Here is a 22,872-nt window from a genome sequence, read left to right as displayed (position 1 = left end):
CTGCCCTATCCAGCCCCTACCTAGTGCCGTCAACAGTTTAGTATGTTCAAAACTTCTGGGAATCCATTTAAGGCCGGTTTTACACTAGTATAATCCAGACATATTTTCCAACCATATTACTTATGCCTTACAGACCAACCACAGGTTTAACTGACCTGTACTCTCAGCAGCATAGGGATCTAGGATACAGATAGTTAAGCTGGGGTCAGGCTTTAACACATGAGTAAGGCTACATGCACACGACAGTTGTGAGTTTTGCGGCCCGCAAGACACGGATGACGTCCGTGTGCGTTCCGCAATTTGCGGAATGGCACGGACAGCCATTAATATAACTGCCTATTCTTGTCTGCAAAACGGACAAGAATAGGACAGGTTATATTTTTTTTGCGGACCACGTAACGGAGTGCTGCATCTTTTGCGGCCCCATTGAAGTGAATGGGTCCCGCATCCAAGCTGCAAAAACTGTGGCCTCATGTCACTCTGGACTATGGGGGCTTTTATCCCGGGAGTCAATTCCATAGCAAAAGTCCTGAAATGCAATTAATAGATGTTTAAATAATTTGCAGTGTGAAAAGCATGAAAAAAATAAATCTCTTTTCATCATGTTTTACTTCCATGTGTCCCCCCTTAGTGCTTTTAAGGTGGGCTCTGGCCAGAATCAGTCTCCTTTCCCCTCTGGCAGCTCACAGTATAGTCTTCTCAGCTATACTTCTCTGTACTGCAGGAGTCTTTTGGGCAGAAAGCTGTATCTCCTGGCTGCTCTGCAGTGAACCCAGGGGCTCACCATGCAGAGACCTGGCTGTGGAGTCAGCGGTTCTGTCACTGTACTATGCCTACCTCAGCGAGGGCAGCATAGCAGAGGGGACCGGTTCCCTTCACCATCACCAATGAAATACCGGAAGCTATGAAAATTGCCACACCACCCTTGTATAAATCACAACATGACAAAGTCGCTGAGGAAACGTAATACTTTTACTCATTGTGACATGGAGTAATAAGTCACTAAATACAAGACTGTGGTTAAAAAAAAAAAAATAATTCATTCTCACTGTATAAAACTGGAACTAAATACTACACCAGAACTACACAACTCAGCCGTGCGGCTTCTGCCAAATTCATCCATTAACGATAGATGGATAATGACTGTCATTTATCATGAGATCGGGTTGTGCGGCTGGGGACTACACTAAATATCACACCCCACGTGGCGCCGAGTCAGGCAGCGTTTTGCTTCTCTCTTTTTTCTCCTGCACAATATTTTTTTAAACAGTTTCCGTGTTTTACAACTTTGGGCAGCAGGGAAGCACTGGAGAGTGACATTCTGCTGGGACAGACGGGAAGAGCCATGCTCCACTTCAAACAGGTTATAGCCGGTGACTTGCTAATGCCAATCCGATGCAGGGAGGAACGGCAGGAGTGAGCGGCGTCCGGAACTGGAAACCACCTTCACCGGGTCTGTTCAACTGGGGGAGAGAAACAGAGGATATTAGGCAGGCAATTCGCATAGACATAATAATACCTGGCAGGTGGAAGATGAGGACAGCACCAGCAAAGTGGACGAAACTAGACAAAAGACCGCACTTACTGTATGATGAAATGTCGATCTCGTCCGGCAGCTCACTGATGTTGACCTCAAAACGATCTTGAACCTCGTTCAGGATTTTTGCATCTCCCTCATCAGAGACGAATGTGATGGCAAGACCCTTGGTACCAAACCTGCCAGCTCGTGCCACCTAATAAGAGGTATACAACACAAGAGATAGAAGGTCACCTTCGTGGCAGACTCGGTAATACGCAGGCTATGACATCTTCTAGCATGTTATGCCTAGTGCTGGACCAGAGAGGACGGAACCGGCACTTGGCATATTACACTATTAGTAGTGTCCTTTGGCAGGGTCTGTAAGAGGAAGGCAGTGAACCTACCCTGTGCAGGTAAGTATCAGAATCCTCTGGCATGTCGTAATTAAAGGCAATATTCACTCTTTCAATATCCATCCCGCGACCAAACAGGTTTGTGGCCACCAGAATTCGGCGCTGGAAATCCTTGAACTGCTGATATCGGGAGAGTCTGCCATTAAAGAACACAGATCAGAGGTTAGCGGCATTCACCGTGTTCTACCGCCACAATGTTCTTTTCAGCCCCAGGTCTCACCATCCTGCAGTATCCCCACCCACCATCCTTATGATACACATTGTTACGCGAGACTGCGTCACCGGCCGCTCTCTCAGGTCCTACCTCTCCTCCTGTTGCATCCCGCGGTGAATAGCGATCGCTGGGAAATTCTGTTCCACCAGAAGCTGAGCCAGAGCGATGCACCGCTGAACGGACTTTACGAAGATGACCACCTAAAACGGGATATGTTCATTGAGTCTTGTGCCTCGGTATAGAAATCAGGGCGAGTCTGTGCACTGACCCGTGTGCGCCCAGATCCAGTCTATTCCACCGACTGCGGCAGACAATGACATTAGGCTCATTTCACACAGCGTTCTGCTGGGTCTATCCGTGGTTTCTATCAGGAGGACTTCCCAATGGAAACATCGTATAATGGGAGTCAATGGGTATGTTCAACAAGAGCTTTCCTGATACATATGTGCAGAGGAAATACAACGTGAAAGGAGCCCAACTATCTCTGCAGAGACCAGGACAGATGTCCAGACAAGTACAAGGAATAATAAAAAAAAAATTTAAAAAAAAGCAACAAAAACTCTGAAATATGAAAAAAAAGTCTTCATGAAAAAATAAAATAAAAATTTGGATAGAGAAATTTTTATCTACAGCTCAAAGCAGACCTGTGCATCTCAACGGTAACATGCTAAACACCAGCCTCGTGTCTGGTCCGATCCTGCAGTCATACGCCTCTGCCTGCCCCCTCCCACTGCAGGTTAAAGAAGAAAAAGGCATCTCATGACTTCTGGATCAGACTACACACCGTGTTTGTGGTCTGTAACCACGGATACACATAGGTCCACACAGGAGCTGTATACACCTGGTATTTTTTTTATCACCAAGTTGCTTCACTTTTTTCCCCAGATGCACTGGAGCTGTATGAAACAGATACACGGTCACAGTGGAGGGTCCGCTGCATTGGACCTCCGGAAGTATCCTACGTAAAGGGGTTGGCCGATCTGAGAAAAGGATGGCATAACGCTAGGAGCGAATCGTCTTCAGACTGCTGTACCTGAACCAGATTCTTTTAAAAACCACCTTAAGAATATCGGCTAGGTATCTGAGGCGAATTTCCCCACGACCTCTGATATAATGAAAATGTTACGAAACCCATTAACTTCTCTCAAAGCCCTATCTCTCAGCTATCACCTTATGACGGAGAGATCGGACTCACCACTGACCCCCCTATTGAGGAAATGGGAATCTACATTAAACTTGAATATTTCTTCAGAACAATGGGACACAGCTTTCTCGGTTATAAGTGCCTCTTCTAAATGTGTAAATCACCTTGAAAACTCTAGGAAAATACTTTATAGATGGTACTTTACACCCTATAAACTATCTAAGATGTACCCCCTATCATCCCAAGTCTGCTGAAGATGTTCTGCGGAAAAAGTCGATATGGAACATATTTGGTGGGAATGCTGTAAGATTAAACCGATCTGGAGCTCGGTCAATGCTATTCTCACACAAATATGTAATATCCCAATTTCACTATCCATAGCTCAAGCCCCTCCGTTGATCTGAGATTTATTTCCCCCAACTATCAGGACAGTTATCACCCATGTGATTGTGGCTACTAGAGTGAAAATTGCCAAACCCCCCTCCACTGATGGAAATTGTAAACGCTGTCAATAACAACTGTTTATATGAAATGATCAATGCCTCTATATCTAACAAACGAGCCAATTTTAAAACTATATGGCACTACTGGCTTCATTCCAAATTCAACTAAGTCCTAATAGATAAGTAAAGTACAGATGTATTTATCACTCCTTGTCACACACCTCCCCTCCCCTTCTTTTCGTCCCCCTTTCCCAATGTTACCTTATAGTAATGTTCGTAAATTTTGCCCTGGTATCCCTATATTGGGGGATGACGAGGACAAACATCTCATGTAGTATTGTTAAATACTGTTTATTTACAATGTATAATGAGACATGCAACTCATAGAATGTATGTAACATTCCTTTTTGAAAAAAATAAAACATGTTAAAAAAAAAAAAAAAATATGAATATCGGCTATGTCCTACTGTTACATGTATGTTCTCTGCGGAGGTCTATCCAAAGTTTCAGCAAATATCGTGAGACTTAAAGGGGTTGTCTCATCATAGACAATGGGGGCATATCGCTAGGATATGCCCTCATTGTCTTATAGGTGCGGGCCCGCACCTATATCTCGAACGGAGCCCCGCAAGGTGGTGGCTGGAGGACTCCGGTCCGGCCACCACCAAGTCAGCTCCCCATAGAAGTGAATGGGAGCGCACTGCGCATGACTGGCCACCGCTTCCATTAACTTCTATGGGCTCGATGGAAATAGCCGAGCCAGCGCTCGACTATTTTCGCCGGCCCCATAGAAAATGAATGGAGGGTGGCTGCACATGCGCAGTGCGCCCTCCTTCACTTTCGGAGCTCCGTTCTCTATAATGGTGTGGGTCCAACACCTATAAGACAATGGGGGCATATCCTAGCAATATGCCCCCATTGTCTATGATGAGACAACCCCTTTCATTCGTCTCGTTTCTATCACGTGTCAGTTTGTTTATTCGCCTAATTTAATGTATCAAAATACGAAGCTGAACTCTGCTTTGTTAAAGGGAACCTGTTATCAACTTTATGCTGACCTCACTGCTGTGTCCCTCATGAGCTATAAGTGAGTGGTTGCCGAGAACCAGCCTCATAATCATTGCAGCTCAGGCCTGGGAAAGAGTCACATCTACCTGAGAAGAGTCCTGGTTATTCCTAATTTCCTGCATTCACTGGCCATCTGCTGATGGTTGGCAGTTCTCTCCTAGAGAGGAGGAAACTAGGTAGAAGACTGTCAGTCATCAGCAGGAGAGCAGGAATTCATGAATAACCAGGACTCTTCTCAGGTGGCCGGGACTCTTTTCCAGGCCCGGTCTGCAACGACTGATGTTGGTTCTCGGCAACAACTTGCTTTTAATTTAGAAATGACAGAGCGCTGAAATCAGCTCCGGTGTCTCTACTTTATGCTACCGTTAGTACGGGCAACATGAAGTACAAAGCCGAGTTCAGCTTTGCATTTTGATTGAGCAATTTAGGCGAATAAGCGAAGTAACACGTGATAATTCTCACAATATTTGCTGAAACTTTGGAAAGACCTCAGCGGAGGACATACATTTTACATAACAGAGCAGATATTGTTAAAGTTTTTAAAAGAACCTTGTTCAGCAATCCGAACCCGATTCACTCAACCCTAGCCGTCAATACCAGAAAGGAGTGGATCCTAGAGGTTCCACTCCCCCCCCCCAGGAGACGGAGCGTACACTGTAACTGTACTGCATGCTCTCCATTCATCGCTATGGAAGTTCAGAAAACAGCCACACTGGCTTGAATTCCCCGTTAGCGGCCGATCACACCCAGGGCTGCCTTCCTTCACCGTTGTATGCCAGACGTACAATATAAACCAAATTCACCTGATTAAACTCCAACAGGTCCAGGAGGTCAAACAGTTTGCGGTTTTTCTCATTGTCCTTTAGTTTGACGTAGTACTGCTGCAGGCCGTGGAGGGTCAGCTTGGTCTCATCATCCACGAAGATTTCCATTGGCTGGAGGAGGGGGTGGGAAATTAAGGGTTAAACAGTAAGGGGCGGCGCCGGCTTTTTTTGTTTTTTCTTTAAGATGTTTGAGAAGTCCTGTTACAGGCGAGGACTGGATCAAGGTGGCGTCCCACACTGATGAATTTCTCAGGCTAAGCTGGCGTCTCGCATACAAATTATAAATAAGAAAATGGGCCAATCCCCCAAAATAGTGCAAGGGAAAAGCGGAACGGCTGCCTTTACCCAACCGATCTAGTGTCCATCTCCCATTTTTTAAGAGGTCTCTGGGAACTAAAAGCAGCGACTGACTGGTTCCTATGGGCTCCACTTTTCCTTTGCACCATTTCCGATAAGTCTTCTCCGGGAATTTCTAGAGGACGCAGTAGTAAGAAGCCGCTATCTATAGAATGGACCCCGAAGTGAACGAGTGCGCGCCACTCTCCACTCACTTCTATGGGAGAGTTGAAAATGGAGAGGTGGCCGCACTTGTGCAGTGCACTCTACATTCACCTGGAGAGCACGTCGCGCATGGGCTCTTGTTCACTTTGGGGGCCCCGTTCCAAAGATAGGTGCAGGTCCCAGAGATGCAAACCGCACCTATTTGATATCCACAAAACAGTTGATAAATGGGATGTGACTGCTGGGGCCTTCAGGTCTCCTATCCGAATACAGCATGGGCCAGAAGTCATATATATAGTAGTTGTGTGCGTGCGTGCGTGCGTGTGTGTGCGTGTGTGCGTGTGTGTGTGTGTGTGTGTGTGTGTGTAGGACTCACAGGCTCTAGGCAGAGCGAGCGGGGGGAAGCGGGACTCACAGGACTCTAGGAGCAGGCGGGGGAAGCGGACTCACAGCTCTAGGGAGCGGGCGGGGGAAGCGGGGACTCACAGGCTCTAGGAGCGATGCGGGCCGTGAAGCGGGACTCACAGGCTCGAGGAGCGGGCGGGCGGGAAGCGGGACTCACAGGCTCTAGGAGCGGGCGGGCGGGAAGCGGGACTCACAGGCTCTAGGAGGCGGGCAGGGCGGCAAGCGGGACCTCACAGGATTCTAGGAGCGGGCGGGCGGGAAGCGGGACTCACGGCTCTAGGAGCGGGCGGGCGGGAAGCGACTCCACAGGCTCTGGAGCGGGCGGTCGGGAGCGGGACTCACAGGCTCTAGGAGCGGGCGGGCGGAAGCGGGACTCACAGGCTTCTAGGATCGGGCGGGCGGACTCTGGACTCACAGGCTCTATGAGGGGCGGGCGGGAAGCGGGGACTCACAGGCTCTAGGAGCGGGCGGGCGGGAAGCGGGACTCCGCCTAGGAGCGGCGGGCGGGAAGCGGGACTCCGGGCGGGCGGCAAGCAGGGACTCACAGGACTCTAGGAGCGGGCGGGCGGCAAGCAGGACTCACAGGCTCTAGGAGCGGGCGGGCGGCAAGCAGGACTCACAGGCTCTAGGAGCGGCGGGCGGGCGGCAAGCAGGACTCACAGGCTCTAGGAGCGGGCGGGCGGCAAGCGGGACTCACAGGCTCTAGGAGCGGGCGGCGGCAAGCGGACTCACAGCTCTAGGAGCGGGCGGGCGGGAAGCGGGACTCACAGGCTCTAGGAAGCGGGCGGGCGGGAAGCGGGACTCACAGGCTCTAGGAGCGGGCGGCGGGAAGCGGGACTCACAGGCTCTAGGAGCGGGCGGGCGGGAAGCGGGACTCACAGGCTCTAGGAGCGGGCGGGCGGGAAGCGGGACTCACAGGCTCTAGGAGCGGGCGGGCGGGAAGCGGGACTCACAGGCTCTAGGAGCGGGCGGGCGGAAGCGGGACTCACAGGCTCTAGGAGCGGGCGGGCGGGAAGCGGGCTCAAGGCTATCACAGGCTCTAGGAGCGGGCGGGCGGGAAGCAGGACTCACAGGCTCTAGGAGCGGGCGGGAAGCAGGACTCACAGGCTCTAGGAGCGGGCGGGGGGGAAGCGGGACTCACAGGCTCTAGGAGCGGGGGAAGCAGACTGAGTCCAAATTTTACATGAAAGTAGTGAATCAAATCATTGAAACTATATCCCCGCCATCTTGCCCTCCCCAAATAGGAGACCTGACAGATCCACCTTAGCTACTATGTTATAGTACAGTCTGCTATGCGAGAAACCATCTTAACCTGTGAAAGAAATGGCACAACTTACAAAACAAGAGGTTACCAAATGTAGTCTTCAAGGTGTACATTTTCACATGCATTCACAATCTGACACCATCACAACTAACTCGGCTCAGACGTTCCATAACTAATCTGTCCTTCTGATTCACAAGAGGTTAAAGGGGTTGCCAAAGATCTAAAAATTGTAGGAGTGGCCAGGCATGAGCTAATGAAAAAATATTAAAATTAAATAAAACACCACTTCAGGACTTCTGGCTCCCGCACTGCTGAACAGGGAGTCTCTGACAAGGTTAGTACTGCTTTATTGCCCCCCCTAGTTTTCTTAGACCATGGACAAGCCCTTTAAGGAGAACCAAATACAGTTAAAGCAGCGGATTAGAGGAAGTTTCCATGCATCCAGTGCTAATTTTCTGAATTATTGGACATGACCAATGCAACTGTTCGTCAAAAAAAAACTCCGCTACTGTTCAAGGTGTGCAGCAATACAGTGGGAGTAGCCTGTACGTCACTATAACAATGGCTTGTTCCTATCAAATGGAGATAGAGACTTCCTCTAATCTGTAAAGAAAAACCTCCATCTTGTAGACGCCTTTCACCCCCCCCCCCCCCAGGGCTGGACAAACCCCTGCAGCCAGGCAGTCAGTACACTAAGAAATGGGCCACTGGGGCCCAACTTTTGTTGTTTTCTTTTAATGTATATGGCAGTTCTTAAAGGTATTTGGCCGTCATGGGGGGCATCCTCAGGACAGGCCATCAGTATGAGATCGGCGGAGGTCCGACTCCCAAGTACCCCTGCCGATCGCTGCTGTCCCTTCCTAGGCTATGTGACATCACGTTCATTGGTCACATGCCCTCGGCAAATGAATGGGGCTGAGCTGTGATACCAAGCATGGCCGCTATATAATGTACAGCACTGTGCTCTGTGAGATAAGAGAAGGCCGTGGTGCAGTCTCCTCAAGGGTCGTACCCCGACAATCTCATTTTGATGACAAATCCTGAGGAAAGACCATCAATATGTAAATCCCAGAAAACCCCTTTAATGGCCGGCATGCAACTCTCCATGTACGACCAGGGTTTCTGAAGCAGAACAGCAGCGATCACTCTGGCTTGAAAAGTAGTTTGTCCAACCCTGGTACAGATCCTCCTATGTCACAGACCTCTAGTAACAGAGCAGAAGACAGAGCGGACATGATGAGGACGGAGGGCTGACACACCCTTTAAGACCTGGAGACATTTATATGGGACAGAAGCAGCTTGGATTTATACTCTACAACCAGTGAGTTAGAAGAGGTGGCAGATCCTCCATTACTGATCAGTAAATCATCTAGTCCACCCCGGGATGGAAACGGCCGATAAAGATCACTGGATCAGATGAGCAAAGAGCAGTGTCAAGCCTGTTAAAGGGATACTACCATCTTATAAAGCGAAGACAGATCGGTAGGATGGAGCGGTGCTGCGGGGTTTACGTGATGAAGGGGCTGCAGCACTGACTTACCACTTTGGCCCCTTCACTCTCTGCATGGTGGGAGTCCCGAAGGTCAGACCCACGCACGTGATGGCATATCCTAGTGTAGAGTCATCACAATATAAGATGGGACTACCCCTTTCATGAAATCATTAGAACATTAAAAGGGTTCTGCAGTTTGTTCTCTGAATAGATCTCGGCGGGGGTCCGATACCCAGGACCCCGACGATCAGCTGTTTGAGAAGGCAGCGGCGCTCCAGGAGCCCCGCGGCCTTCTCACTGTTTACCGCTGGCCCAGTGACGTCACGACTAGTATCAACTGGCTTGGGCGGGGCCAAGTTCTGTTCACTTGAATGGAGCTTAGCCCCGCCCAGGCCAGTTGATACTAGTCGTGATGTCACTGGGCCTGCGGTAAATAGTGAAAAGGCCGCAGCGCTCCTGGAGCGCCGCTGCCTTCTCAAGCAACTGATCGGCGGGGGTCCCGGGTGTCGGACCCCCGCCGATCAGATGCTGATGATCTATCCAGAGGATAGATCATCTGTTTAAAAAAAAATGCAGAACCCCTTTAAGCTGTATTGTCCTCTCTAAAAATTTGACTTTTAGCAACTATGACATCACACAACAGCCGCATGTTCCGGAACCTCCGAAACCAAGAACACACACAAGCTCAGCATCAACCTGATAATGTGCAACTTAGGGCTCCTTCACACTCGCGGCAGGACGGATCCGGCAGGCTGGTCTCCCTGTCGGATCCGTCCTTCCGCTGTTTCGCCGAGCTGCCGCTCCGTCCCCATTGACTATAAAGGCGCCGGACTAAAAAGTCGGACATGCAGGACTTTGCCCCCGTCCCCGTTTTAGTCAATGGGGACGGAGCGGCGGCTCGGCGAAACAGCGGAAGGACGGATCCGACAGGGAGACCAGCCTGCCGGATCCGTCCTGCCGCAAGTGTGAAGGAGCCCTTAAAACAGTTTGTGCAAGAATGAGCGTTGTTTTAGCATCCCCCCCCCCAACCACACTTGACCAGACCTGTAAAGGGAACCTTACTTACCTGCTTCCTGGTGTTGGCTCTCCGCTCCTTCTCCTCCCGGCCTGTGATGCTGCGCTTGCCTCCCTTGCTGTAAGACTCAGGTTCGATGCCAATGACTGGCCGCAGCAGTGACCGGATCCCCTTGCGTCATGTGACTATGTGCCATGACTTAAGGAGAGCCAATCGCCGCCATGGTCAGTGACTGGATGTTTACAGCGAAGGATCCCAGGCCGGAAGGAGGAGGAGGAGCGGGGAGACAGTGCCGGGTTGCAGGCAAGTAACCTTCCCTTTACAGGTCCGGGTTGCCAAAAACCCACCCATTCTTGCACATAATTTAATAATTTCTTGTGACATTTTTAGGTTCAGAGGTCCCATGTCCACATCAGTCACAAGAGAACATGACACACAGTGCTACGCATGCAAACACCTCGATCCAAAATGTACATCTCGATTCACAGTCACGTATGTATGGAACCGCCTCTTAACAATAACTGAAGATGGAAGAGTCTGTGGGTTACACGGACAATTCTATACATACGCACAAACATGCGGCGAGCCTCACAGACAAAGCTCCGAAATCAGATGTGAGAGAGAAGGAAGACAGAAGGAATAGAGATGGCTCCTCAACCCGCCTAACACTACTACATGCTGTTCCTGCACCTTCTGCGTTCTTTACACCTCCCTCCCAGAATTATAAACAGTCCCTCGTCCGAGCATCCAAATATATGGCTATATGGCCTGCTGCCCGTTGCTGGCTGACAACCTGCGATCTATATGCCTATCTATACAGCCAACTTGACTGCCCGGACTATTGCCCATCCTGCCCCCATCTCTTCAGTGCAAAAACTCCCAATCCCCTGACACGAGTAGATGAGGGAAGAGGTGACAGGGTTTTCCAGGACTGCAATACTGATGACCCATCCTCATATAGGCGATATAGGCGTCAGACTCCCAGGACCCCCGCAGAGCAGCTCCCCTCCTCACAGCTTACCAAGCACAGCGCCATACATTGTATAGTGGCTGTGGTTGGTATTGCAGCCCAGTCCCACTGCGCTGTGCCTAGGCCATGTAGCCGATGAAGGTGACATCACAAGGCCTAGGAAGAGGGAGCAGTGCTCACTGCAGCGTCATGGTCTCTTCAAACCCCCATTAATTTGATACTGATGACCTAGCCTAAGGATGGGTCATCAGTATCAAACTCCTGGAAAACCCCTTTTAAATGTCACAGAAGGAAAAAAAAAAAAAGAAGTAAATTTGAAAAAATAAAAAGACTATCCTGGATTCATCCCAGTCTGGTATAGTAAAATGACTATGATCTGGCATCAACAAGACCAGAAAGGTGACAGATCCTAGGACTGGATTATCAGGTGGACATGGAGCCCAAATACATCTATTAGAGGATTCGCCCCCAGTTATTTACCTCCTTTCACCCTAATTGTTTGATGCCAGACTACCAGATGATGGATTAAAAGGGGTTGTCTCACTTCAGCAAATGGCATTTATCATGTCGAGAAAGTTAATACAAGGCACTTACTAATGTATTGTGATTCTCCGTATTGCCTCCTTTGCTGGCTTCATTTATTTTTCCATCACATTATATATACACTGCTCGTTTCCAGGGGTAACAGCCCATCCTCCACTCCAGCAGCGGTGGTCGTGCTTGCACACTATAGGAAAAAGGGTCGGCCTATGCACACTCCCACGGTCCCGGGCACCGCTGCTGGACTGCAAGGTGGTCGTAACCCCTGGATACAAGCAGTGTATAATGTGATGGAAAAATGGATCCAGCTAGCAAAGGTACACTGCTCGTTTCTATGGTTACGACCACCCTGCAATCCGGCAGCAGTGGCCATGCTTGCACATTATAAGAAAAAGCACTAGCCTGTGTGCGGTCCCATGGTGCCGACCACCAGGCAGGCCAGCTTTTTTTCCTACTGTGTGCAAGCACGGCCACCAGTGATAGATTGCAGGGTGGTCGTAACCATGGAAATGAGCAGTGTATAATGTGATGGAAAAATGATTCCAGCCAGCAAAGGAAGCAATTTGGACAATCACAATACATTAGTAAGCGCCTTGTATTAACTTTCTCTACATAACAAATGCTATTTGCTGAAGTGAGACGACGCCTTTAGAGCATTTTTTTTTTTACACTGCTTAAAAATCGCTAGAAGATATAAAAACAAAAATTTAAAAAAATCGAGACACAATCCAAAAATGCAAGAAAAAGAACCGTGTCCCATAAAAAACAAAAACAAAAGAAAATTATGTAAAAAAAAAAAAAAAAACTAAAAAAAACTGAGCGCTGCCAAATCATGCGGCATGGTCTCTGCACTGCTGTGCGAGCAAAAATATTAAAATATGGCACATGGTGCATTGTGTGATAAAACTTACTAGTGTGACTTGTTCTGCTGCGTCACATGGATTTAGGTGACATGTAAACTGCGTCATATGGTGTCACGAGACATAGCTATGTGTGATGAGTTGTGTCACAAGTGGTCAGTGTGGTTTCTAGTAGCCACGCAATTGGTTTCCTTGCATGAGGCTTGTGCTGCAGTGCGGCTGTTCGTGTATCCCTTGGGTGGTGACGGTGTATATGCACTTGTGTCACACAGGACCGGATGCTTCACTCCGACTAGTGTAGCACAACTGCCGGAATATAAAGGGACCGTGTCAATTACATAATGTGTGACACTTTTGCGGGTGTATCACACGTGTTTCTGACCTGGGCGACTGGACTAGCTCGCTTAGGGCGACACATTTAACCCATGCCACTAAAGGGTCAATGTTGACTGATTTGGGAACTGTGAAAATTGTGCCAAATGTTGCGTGAAACTTGACATATGTGGCAACTTGACTTTGTGCCATGTCAAAAAAAAAGAAAAAATAGCTCTCGTGACACGACTGTGAAGGACGGGGAGAGCAGAGGTCGGGCCAGCATCAGGTCAGGCCATCGGGTTGGTTGGCTTAGGGTCACGACAGGACTACAGCTAGACCCAGACCCGGTGCTTGCAGATTTGTTTCAGCGAGATCTCTTTGGCAGCAATTTCAGGCAGGGGCTGCTGGAAGGATGATGCGAGAGGAGGAGAAGGGACGTGAGGAGGTGGTTATTACATCTTGCATGAACTTGCGGCAGACTGGGCGGATCTCCTTGCTGAGGGTGGCACTGAACATCATGACCTGCTTCTCATGAGGGGTCATACGGAAGATTTCTTGAACATCTCTGCGCATGTCTGGTTGAAGACAATACAGAAAAATGACACTGGTGAACAGCTGTGACATCCCACCCGGACCCTCGAGTCAGAATTGCAAATCGACACCATACAAAGCTACAAACCCGGATGAGCTGCAGAGAGCCCCCTTGCATTCCATAAACTGACATAACCCCCCAAAATGCCCGGCCCCTCACACAGGTTATACTTGCCTTGCTCCCCGACACCCGTGCCGCTCCTGATGCCCGCACGGCTGCTGCAGAATCTCCCCGTAGTGCAGATCAGAACATCTGGCTCAGGTTGTGCCTGCGGCTAATAGCAGGCCCCGAAGGGAACAAGCCTTGGCATCGCAGGTTACGCTAGGGAGGCTCGCTCCTGTTGAGGCCTGCTATTGGCTGCCATCCCGTCGCTGGATATTTTGATCTGCGCAACGGGGAGATGCAGCAGCGGCTGTGCGGGCATCAGGAGCCGGGGAGCAAGGTAAGTAATCACCTGTGTGAGGGGCATTATAAGGGTTGGATAACCCCTTTAACTCTGCACTAATCTCAACAAAGCACAGCTGCACAGGCTCCGGGTCCGCACTCACCTAGCTGTTCTAACATCTTGTCACATTCGTCCAAGATAAAGTGTTTGATGTGCTTGAGATTCAGGTTCTTGTTTCTTGCCAGCGCGAGAATTCGGCCCGGGGTGCCCACCACTATATGGGGGCAGCTCTTCTTTAGCATCTCCTCGTCCTTCTTAATAGAAAGGCCGCCAAAAAACACTGCCACCTAGTGGAGGGAAATAAGAGGAGATAAGCACTAGATGCATGACGGCAAAATCTCATAACCCAGTGAAAAGAAACAAAGATGTGAAGGGAAAAAAATCTCATCTCATTTTCTTAATAACTTTCTACCGATCTTTGCAAAAACCTATAACTGAAATGTATAAAATGTACAACCCACGTAGAGGAGCAGACAATAAAAGGGAAAGGTGGTCAGACAGACAGCTGCCATCTGATCCAGACAACAGAACAAACGGTTTGAAAACTGGTTTAGCAATGTCCGCTAGGTCAAGGCAATAAGGCCTTTTGCACACGAACGTTGTGCATTCGTTCTGTGCATTGGGGACCGCAGTTTGCGTTCCCCAATGCACGGGCGACGTCCATGCGGCAGCCGGGACGGAGCGAGACCCATTCAACTTGAGTGGGTCCTTGATCCGTCTGCAAAAAAACTCAGCATCTGATCGGCGGGGGTCCGACATCCAAACAGCTGATCGGCGGGGGTCCCGGGTGTCGGACCCCCGCCGATCAGATGCTGATGATCTATCCAGAGGGTAGATCATCAGTTTAAACAAACTGCAGAACCCCTTTAATGGACAGCACATATGAGGGGGCACAATTACCTTCACAGAGGGCATATATTTGGAGAATCGCTCGTACTCTTTGCTGATCTGGAAGGCCAGCTCTCTGGTGTGACACATGACTAAGACAGAAACCTGAAAGAGAAAGATCACGTGTAACGCACAGGAGTCCGGACATGTCTATCCTCCATCTTGTCTTCGCGGTAGGGGAAGGGTCTTAGTAGATTTCTAAACTGATATTCCTATCAATGAGGATCTACTTGGCGATTTCTAACCCAAAAATGTAACTAGAACATAATTCTGCTGTCTAAGTGATGGGAGGCCTCCGCTACTGCCAACATTTCTTCACGTTCCAAATGAAGCGGGGGTGGGGAGAATTGGTGGACCCTTACCTGTCCTGTAATAGGTTCCAGCTGTTGTAACGTGGCCAGGACAAACACAGCTGTTTTGCCCATGCCAGACTTTGCCTGGCACAGAATGTCCATACCCAGAATGGCCTGAGGGATACACTCGTGCTGTACTGTAAGAAAAGACGAGAGAATTCATTACACACAGAGACCCGGAGACCCCGGGGGGCTAGAGACGCTTATCTGCAGTTAGGAATAGCAGGCTCGGCTTTCACGGCAAACTAATGAACTCCTATTGGTGGGGGCGGCTTGTGTGCTTTTTGTGAGCTTTGAGAGCCATAAAACACTACCGTACATGAACAGAGGATCCGTTCACATTAGGTTTTCAGCAAAGACGAGACGTGAACAGCTTCTTACACGAGCAAATGAAACTTACTAATCCAAGCGGTTATTAGAAACTGGACAACCTCCGGGATGTGTCTGAAATAAAGAACTGGCGAGCACTTACTTGACGGATACTGCGCGCCGCTCCAGTTCTTCTGGCCGAGCTCCGTTTACCCGGTTGCAGCACAATCACTGGCTTCAGCAGGGCACCCGACGAGGCCAGTGATTGGCTGCAGCGCTGGTCAAGTGATGTAAATGTGACATTCCTGATGCCAGAAGAACGGGAGCAGTGCGCTGGATTTGTCCAGTACTTCCATGATCTTTATTTCAGGCAGATCCCGGGGGTTGTCCGGTGTCCTCCTGGAACTACCACTAAAACCTGGGGCCTCCATACAATGTCAACAGCCGCCCCTGGAGGCATGGCTAGGTGTCAGTTAAAGGGGTCTTCCTAGACTTTCTTATTCACGACTTCAGGATACGTCATCAATGACAGATTAGGGGAAGGATGGATCCGATCTGACCAACACCCCCAGTTGTAGTCACCCTCACCTCAATATTGATGACCTATCCTAAGGAGAGGTCGTCCATAAGTCCTGGAAAACCCCATTAGAGCATAACACTATCTACACCAGCTGCCCCCCTTCTGTACAAGCATACCACAGATGTTCACACACCGTAGACTTGGTGCAGACTGGTCCGCACCTAGAAGCTGCTCTCTCGTCAGTACCGACCGCTCACCTTCTGATGGATGCTCAAAGCCACAGTCCACAATGGCCCGGAGCAACTCAGGTTTTAGAAGAAAATCTCGGAATCCAGAGCTGTGGATGGACACGTAGGATCCCTTCATCTCCTTCTTGGGGGCAATGTCTGGAGCATCGCCCCCGGCCTGGTTGTCGACCTCGTCGTCTTCATAGTCCAACAGCTCGTTGTCCACATCGGTCTCTGCCATGATCCACTTGGATTTGGTCCCGCTGGAGGTTCTAGGACAGAGGGAGAACAGATGAGAAGGGGCGCGGCGCAGGACGGACTACAACACAGGGGCCAGCACCAAGGAAAGGCCAGGGTCTTACTAAAGGGGTGTGGTCGCTGGGGGTCTGACTGCTGGGACCACCAGTCATCACATAGGGGGTCCCCGAGTCCTGTGTGAGTGAAGCGTATGATCTATATACTGTGAGAGGTCTGTATATGATTGGAGGTCATATCTAAGAGGGGTCTGTATATAGGGGTGTCTGATCTATATACAAGTATATGGGGGGGGGGGGTCATATCTGGTGATCCATATTCATTTTAGGGTGTATTTTTAGGGGATTTGACTTGTAAACAGGGAGGGAACTGTATATGGGGGGGCGGTCTGATCTGTATACAGGGAGGGTTGTATATATGGGGTTTCTGATCTGAGAGGGGTCTCTATATAGGGGTGTCATATCTGATGGTCCATATTAATTTCAGGTGTTTGACTTTTATACAGGGAGGGTTCTGATGGGGGGGGGGGGTGATATTTATTTAGGGTGTAGTTTAGGGGATCTGTATATCTTGGGGTGCCTGGTTGGAAGAAGGAGAAAATCCCTTTATTGTCCCTCAGTGCGGAAGTTTTGGCATAACAGCAGCAATCACATTCACAACAGGGGCAAAAATAAGAGTAATTAGAAATTAAAGAGTAAAATACAAGAAAAACAAACAAAGAGTTTCCTTAAAAAATTCACTACTGGGTTTCTGGGACCAGTGGTGGTTATAAATCCTAACTGCTACTGGGAGGAAGGACCTCCGATGACGTTCCCTCGTGCACCTAGGATGCAGCAGTCACTGAAGGAGCTCTCCAGCTCCACTACAGCTCCATGCATGGGGTGGGAGACATTGTCTAACAATGGTGTTAATTTTGCTAGAGTTCTTCTGTCCCCCACCTCCTGCACTGGATCAAGGGGACAACCTAGGACAGAGCTGGCCTTCTTAATGAGCTTATCTAATCTCTGTCTCTCAGCCACAGATAAGCTGCTCCCCCAACAAACCACACCTTAGAATATGGCTGATGCCACCGCTGAGGAGCGTCCCCTGACCCCAAAGGACCTCAGTCTCCTCAGCAGATAGAGTCCGCTCTGTCCCATCAGTGTTATGGCCCCAGTCCAGTCCGCTCTGCCCCATCAGTGTTATGGCCCCAGTCCAGTCCGCTCTGCCCCATCAGTGTTATGGCCCCAGTCCAGTCCGCTCTGCCCCATCAGTGTTATGGCCCCAGTCCAGTCTGCTCTGCCCCATCAGTGTTATGGCCCCAGTCCAGTCCGCTCTGTCCCATCAGTGTTATGGCCCCAGTCCGCTCTGCCCCATCAGTGTTATGGCCCCAGTCCAGTCCGCTCTGCCCCATCAGTCTTATGGCTCCAGTCCAGTCCGCTCTGCCCCATCAGTGTTATGGCCCCAGTCCAGTCCGCTCTGCCCCATCAGTGTTATGGCCCCAGTCCAGTCCGCTCTGCCCCATCAGTGTTATGGCCCCAGTCCAGTCCGCTCTGCCCCATCAGTCTTATGGCTCCAGTCCAGTCCGCTCTGCCCCATCAGTGTTATGGCCCCAGTCCAGTCCGCTCTGCCCAATCAGTGTTATGGCCCCAGTCCAGTTTGTTGCTCAGGTGAAGACCCAGGTATGTATAAGAGTCCACCACCTCAATGTCCGTTCCCTGTATGTTCACCGGAACCAAAGCAGAGGGTCTGTGTCTGCCAAAATCCACCACCAGCTCCTTGGTTTTGCCCACGTTGATCTGGAGCTGGTTCCGCTGACACCAGTCCACAAAATCCTGTGTCCCCTGTCTATACTCTGAGTCGTCCTCACCTGTGATAAGGCCGACTATGGCCGAATGCACACGGCCGTGTTCCGCAGCCGTGAGCGGTCCGTGGTATGCCGGCCTGGATTCCTGCTGACAGCGTATGACGCCGTGCGCTTCATGCCGCCTCTGCACTACAGTAATACACTTGTATAGATCATATCTGGAGGGGTCTGATCTGTATACAGTGAGGGGTCTATATATCTGGGGGGGGGGGGGGTCTGGATATCTGGGGGGGGGGGGGGGTCTGGTCTGTATATCTGGGGGGGGGGGGGTTGGGCTGTATACAGTTAGGGGTCTATATCTGGAGGGGTCTTATCTGTATACAGTGAGGGGTCTGTATATACGGGGGGGGGGGTCTGGTCTGTATACAGTGAGGGGTCTGTATACAGGGAGGGGTCTGGTCTGTATACAGGGAGGGGTCTGGTCTGTATACAGGGAGGGGTCTGGTCTGTATACAGGGAGGGGTCTGGTCTGTATACAGGGAGGGGTCTGGTCTGTATACAGGGAGGGGTCAATATATCTGGGGGTGTCTGGTCTGTATACAGTGAGGGGTCTGTATATCTGGGGGGGGTCTGGTCTGTATACAGTGAGGGGTCTGTATATCTGGGGGGGGTCTGGTCTGTATACAGGGAGGGGTCTGTATATCTGGGGGGGGGGGGGGGGGGTCTGGTCTGAATATCTGGGGGGGGGTCTGATCTGTATACAGGGAGGGGTCTGTATATCTGGGGGGGTTTGATCTGTATACAGGGAGGGGTCTGGTCTGTATATCTGGGGGGGGGTCTCATCTGTATACAGGGAGGGGTCTGGTCTGTATATCTGGGGGGGGGTCTCATCTGTATACAGGGAGGGGTCTGTATATCTGGGGGGGTCTCATCTGTATACAGGGAGGGGTCTGTAGATCTGGGGGGGTCTATATCTGGGGGGGTCTGGTCTGTATATCTGGGGGGGGGGGGTGTCTTATGGCTACATATATCCGGCTATCTAAGTAGATGTTATAATCCCTTGAAAAAGCTGACGGCGAAACACGCGTCGGTGTACGGTCTGGCGGTGGTATGGTTTACACTGCATTATGCTAACGTTATATTGTATTTTGCTATAGCACGGTACAATGTTCTGATCGTGCAGTATTATCTATTGCATAACACTAGTATTGGGCATCAATATAATATAAGTTCTTGTGATGCCCATTGAACAATTTTTGCACTTTATAGAGTATTTATAAGCCTAGTAGTAACTAGCAACATTGATATTTATATACTGTGGCAGCAATAATACTATATGTATGCACTGTTCATACTACCCTATGGATATGTTTTGCATTTGCACTTTATATTGATGAACTAATATTACCATACACCCCAAGCCCATGAGATTTTAAATGTTCTTAATCATGTGAAGCCAGATTTTTATTATAATGAAATGTTTAATAAAAGTGATGATTATTTGAATATATATTGAGTGGTGGAATTGCGGTTTGTTTAAATTTTGATCCATATATTTTCTATTATTGGTTCCAATTGTTCTGATATTGGGTCATATATACATAGAAGGGAAAACGTTCATTGGTTGCCCATCATTGTTATGGCCCCAGTCCAGTCCGCTCTGCCCCATCAGTGTTATGGCCCCAGTCCAGTCCGCTCTGCCCCATCAGCGTTATGGCTCCAGTCCAGTCCGCTCTGCCCCATCAGCGTTATGGCTCCAGTCCAGTCCGCTCTGCCCCATCAGCGTTATGGCTCCAGTCCAGTCCGCTCTGCCCCATCAGCGTTATGGCTCCAGTCCAGTCCGCTCTGCCCCATCAGCGTTATGGCTCCAGTCCAGTCCGCTCTGCCCCATCAGCGTTATGGCTCCAGTCCAGTCCGCTCTGCCCCATCAGCGTTATGGCTCCAGTCCAGTCCGCTCTGCCCCATCAGCGTTATGGCTCCAGTCCAGTCCGCTCTGCCCCATCAGCGTTATGGCTCCAGTCCAGTCCGCTCTGCCCCATCAGCGTTATGGCTCCAGTCCAGTCCGCTCTGCCCCATCAGCGTTATGGCTCCAGTCCAGTCCGCTCTGCCCCATCAGCGTTATGGCTCCAGTCCAGTCCGCTCTGCCCCATCAGCGTTATGGCTCCAGTCCAGTCCGCTCTGCCCCATCAGCGTTATGGCCCCAGTCCAGTCCGCTCTGCCCCATCAGCGTTATGGCCCCAGTCCAGTCCGCTCTGCCCCATCAGTGTTATGGCCCCAGTCCAGTCCGCTCTGCCCCATCAGCGTTATGGCTCCAGTCCAGTCCGCTCTGCGCATCAGTGTTATGGCCCCAGTCCAGTCCGCTCTGCCCCATCAGTGTTATGGCTCCAGTCCAGTCCGTCTGCCCCATCAGCGTTATGGCCCCAGTCCAGTCCGCTCTGCCCCATCAGTGTTATGGCCCCAGTCCAGTCCGCTCTGCCCCATCAGTGTTATGGCCCCAGTCCAGTCCGCTCTGCCCCATCAGTGTTATGGCCCCAGTCCAGTCCGCTCTGCCCCATCAGCGTTATGGCTCCAGTCCAGTCCGCTCTGCCCCATCAGCGTTATGGCCCAGTCCAGTCCGCTCTGCCCCATCAGCGTCATGGCCCAGTCCAGTCCGCTCTGCCCCATCAGGTCATGGCCCCAGTCCAGTCCGCTCTGCCCCATCAGTGTCATGGCCCCAGTCCAGTCCGCTCTGCCCCATCAGTGTTATGGCCCAGTCCAGTCCGCTCTGCCCATCAGTGTTATGGCTCCAGTCCAGTCCGCTCTGCCCCATCAGCGTTATGGCCCCCAGTCCAGTCCGCTCTGCCCCATCAGTGTCATGGCCCCAGTCCAGTCCGCTCTGCCCCCATCAGCGTTATGGCTCCAGTCCAGTCCGCTCTGCCCCATCAGCGTTATGGCTCCAGTCCAGTCCGCTCTGCCCCATCAGCGTTATGGCTCCAGTCCAGTCCGCTCTGCCCCATCAGCGTTATGGCTCCAGTCCAGTCCGCTCTGCCCCATCAGTGTTATGGCTCCAGTCCAGTCCGCTCTGCCCCATCAGCGTCATGGCCCCAGTCCAGTCCGCTCTGCCCCATCAGTGTCATGGCCCCAGTCCAGTCCGCTCTGCCCCATCAGTGTCATGGCCCCAGTCCAGTCCGCTCTGCCCCATCAGTGTCATGGCCCCAGTCCAGTCCACTCTGCCCCATCAGTGTTATGGCCCCAGTCCAGTCCGCTCTGCCCCATCAGCGTTATGGCTCCAGTCCAGTCCGCTCTGCCCCATCAGCGTTATGGCTCCAGTCCAGTCCGCTCTGCCCCATCAGCGTTATGGCTCCAGTCCAGTCCGCTCTGCCCCATCAGTGTTATGGCGCCAGTCCAGTCCGCTCTGCCCCATCAGCGTTATGGCCCCAGTCCAGTCCGCTCTGCCCCATCAGTGTCATGGCCCCAGTCCAGTCCGCTCTGCCCCATCAGTGTCATGGCCCCAGTCCAGTCCGCTCTGCCCCATCAGTGTCATGGCCCCAGTCCAGTCCGCTCTGCCCCATCAGTGTTATGGCCCCAGTCCAGTCCGCTCTGCGCCATCAGTGTCATGGCCCCAGTCCAGTCCACTCTGCCCCATCAGTGTTATGGCCCCAGTCCGCTCTGCCCCATCAGTCTTATGGCTCCAGTCCAGTTTGTTGTTCAGGTGAAGACCCAGGTACTTATACCACCACCTCAATGTCCGTTCCCTGTATGTTCACCGGAACCAAAGCAGAGGGCCTGTGTCTGCCGAAATCCACCACCAGCTCCTTGGTTTTGCCCACGTTGATCTGGAGCTGGGCCCGCTGACACCAGGGAGGGGGGGGGGGGGGGGGGGGGGTCTGTATACAGTGAGGGGGGGTCTGGTCTGTATTGAGGGGGTCTTGGCTCCTCTATTATTCAGGGGGAGGCCGTATTCCCGGTGGGGTCTGTACTTTGTCACACTGCAGTGTCCCAGCCCCTGGAGAACCACAAGTCCCAGCCAGCCCGGTCCATACAGAGCCCTGAGGCCTCTTTCCTCACAGAAGCTAATATGGCGGCTCCCGACAAGACACAGAGGAGCCCACTGAAGGGACAGGAGCCCGGGCGCCTCCATCTTGTCTTCTCGCCGCCATTGTGGCTCCTGTGACAGAAATACTTGGAGCGCAGTGAAGGCGGGCCCCCCTCTCCACACGGAGAGCCGCAGGTAACGGCAGTATGACCGGATGGCGGAGATACCGGGTCGGGACCACATCCCGCTTACCTCAACCGTTATCCTTCTTTTCCAAAGGCGCCAACGTCAAGGATACTACTTCCGGTGGAGAGCGCCTGCTGGTTGGCAAGTTCCCTGTCAACCTTCTGCCAACCGCGACTGTCCTTCTCCGTGCCGGATTAAAATAATAATAATAGTAAAACAAAAAACCTACACTGTGAATACGCGCGGCAGCAGGCACCGTCAAAGTCCTACAATGGCGCTATTAGTTTAAAAAAAAAAAAAAAAAAAGAC

General features: G+C 51.0%; 1 protein-coding gene across 2 annotated transcripts; it reads right to left on the bottom strand.

The window, feature by feature from the left end:
• Positions 1-953: 953 nt before the first annotated feature.
• Positions 954-22,716, bottom strand: DDX39B (DExD-box helicase 39B). 2 transcript variants are annotated; one of them, XM_044305723.1, is made up of 11 exons: positions 22,630-22,716; positions 16,352-16,593; positions 15,275-15,402; positions 14,925-15,017; positions 14,128-14,311; positions 13,444-13,562; positions 5,605-5,736; positions 2,237-2,346; positions 1,924-2,068; positions 1,586-1,733; positions 954-1,463 (listed from the first exon to the last, which is right to left on the bottom strand). In XM_044305723.1, exons 2-11 carry the CDS (start codon positions 16,560-16,562, stop codon positions 1,447-1,449), a joined length of 1,287 nt encoding a protein of 428 aa, XP_044161658.1. In that variant the 5' UTR covers positions 16,563-16,593; positions 22,630-22,716; the 3' UTR covers positions 954-1,446. The 2 variants fall into 2 exon arrangements, with proteins under 2 accessions (XP_044161658.1, XP_044161659.1); XM_044305724.1 differs by lacking the exon at positions 5,605-5,736.
• Positions 22,717-22,872: the final 156 nt, after the last annotated feature.

The sequence above is a fragment of the Bufo gargarizans genome, chromosome 9 (genome assembly GCF_014858855.1).
Source record: "Bufo gargarizans isolate SCDJY-AF-19 chromosome 9, ASM1485885v1, whole genome shotgun sequence".
Lineage (NCBI taxonomy): Eukaryota > Metazoa > Chordata > Amphibia > Anura > Bufonidae > Bufo > Bufo gargarizans.
The sequence above is the reverse complement of the archived record's forward strand: the minus strand, read 5'-3'. Positions and strand labels throughout refer to the sequence as shown.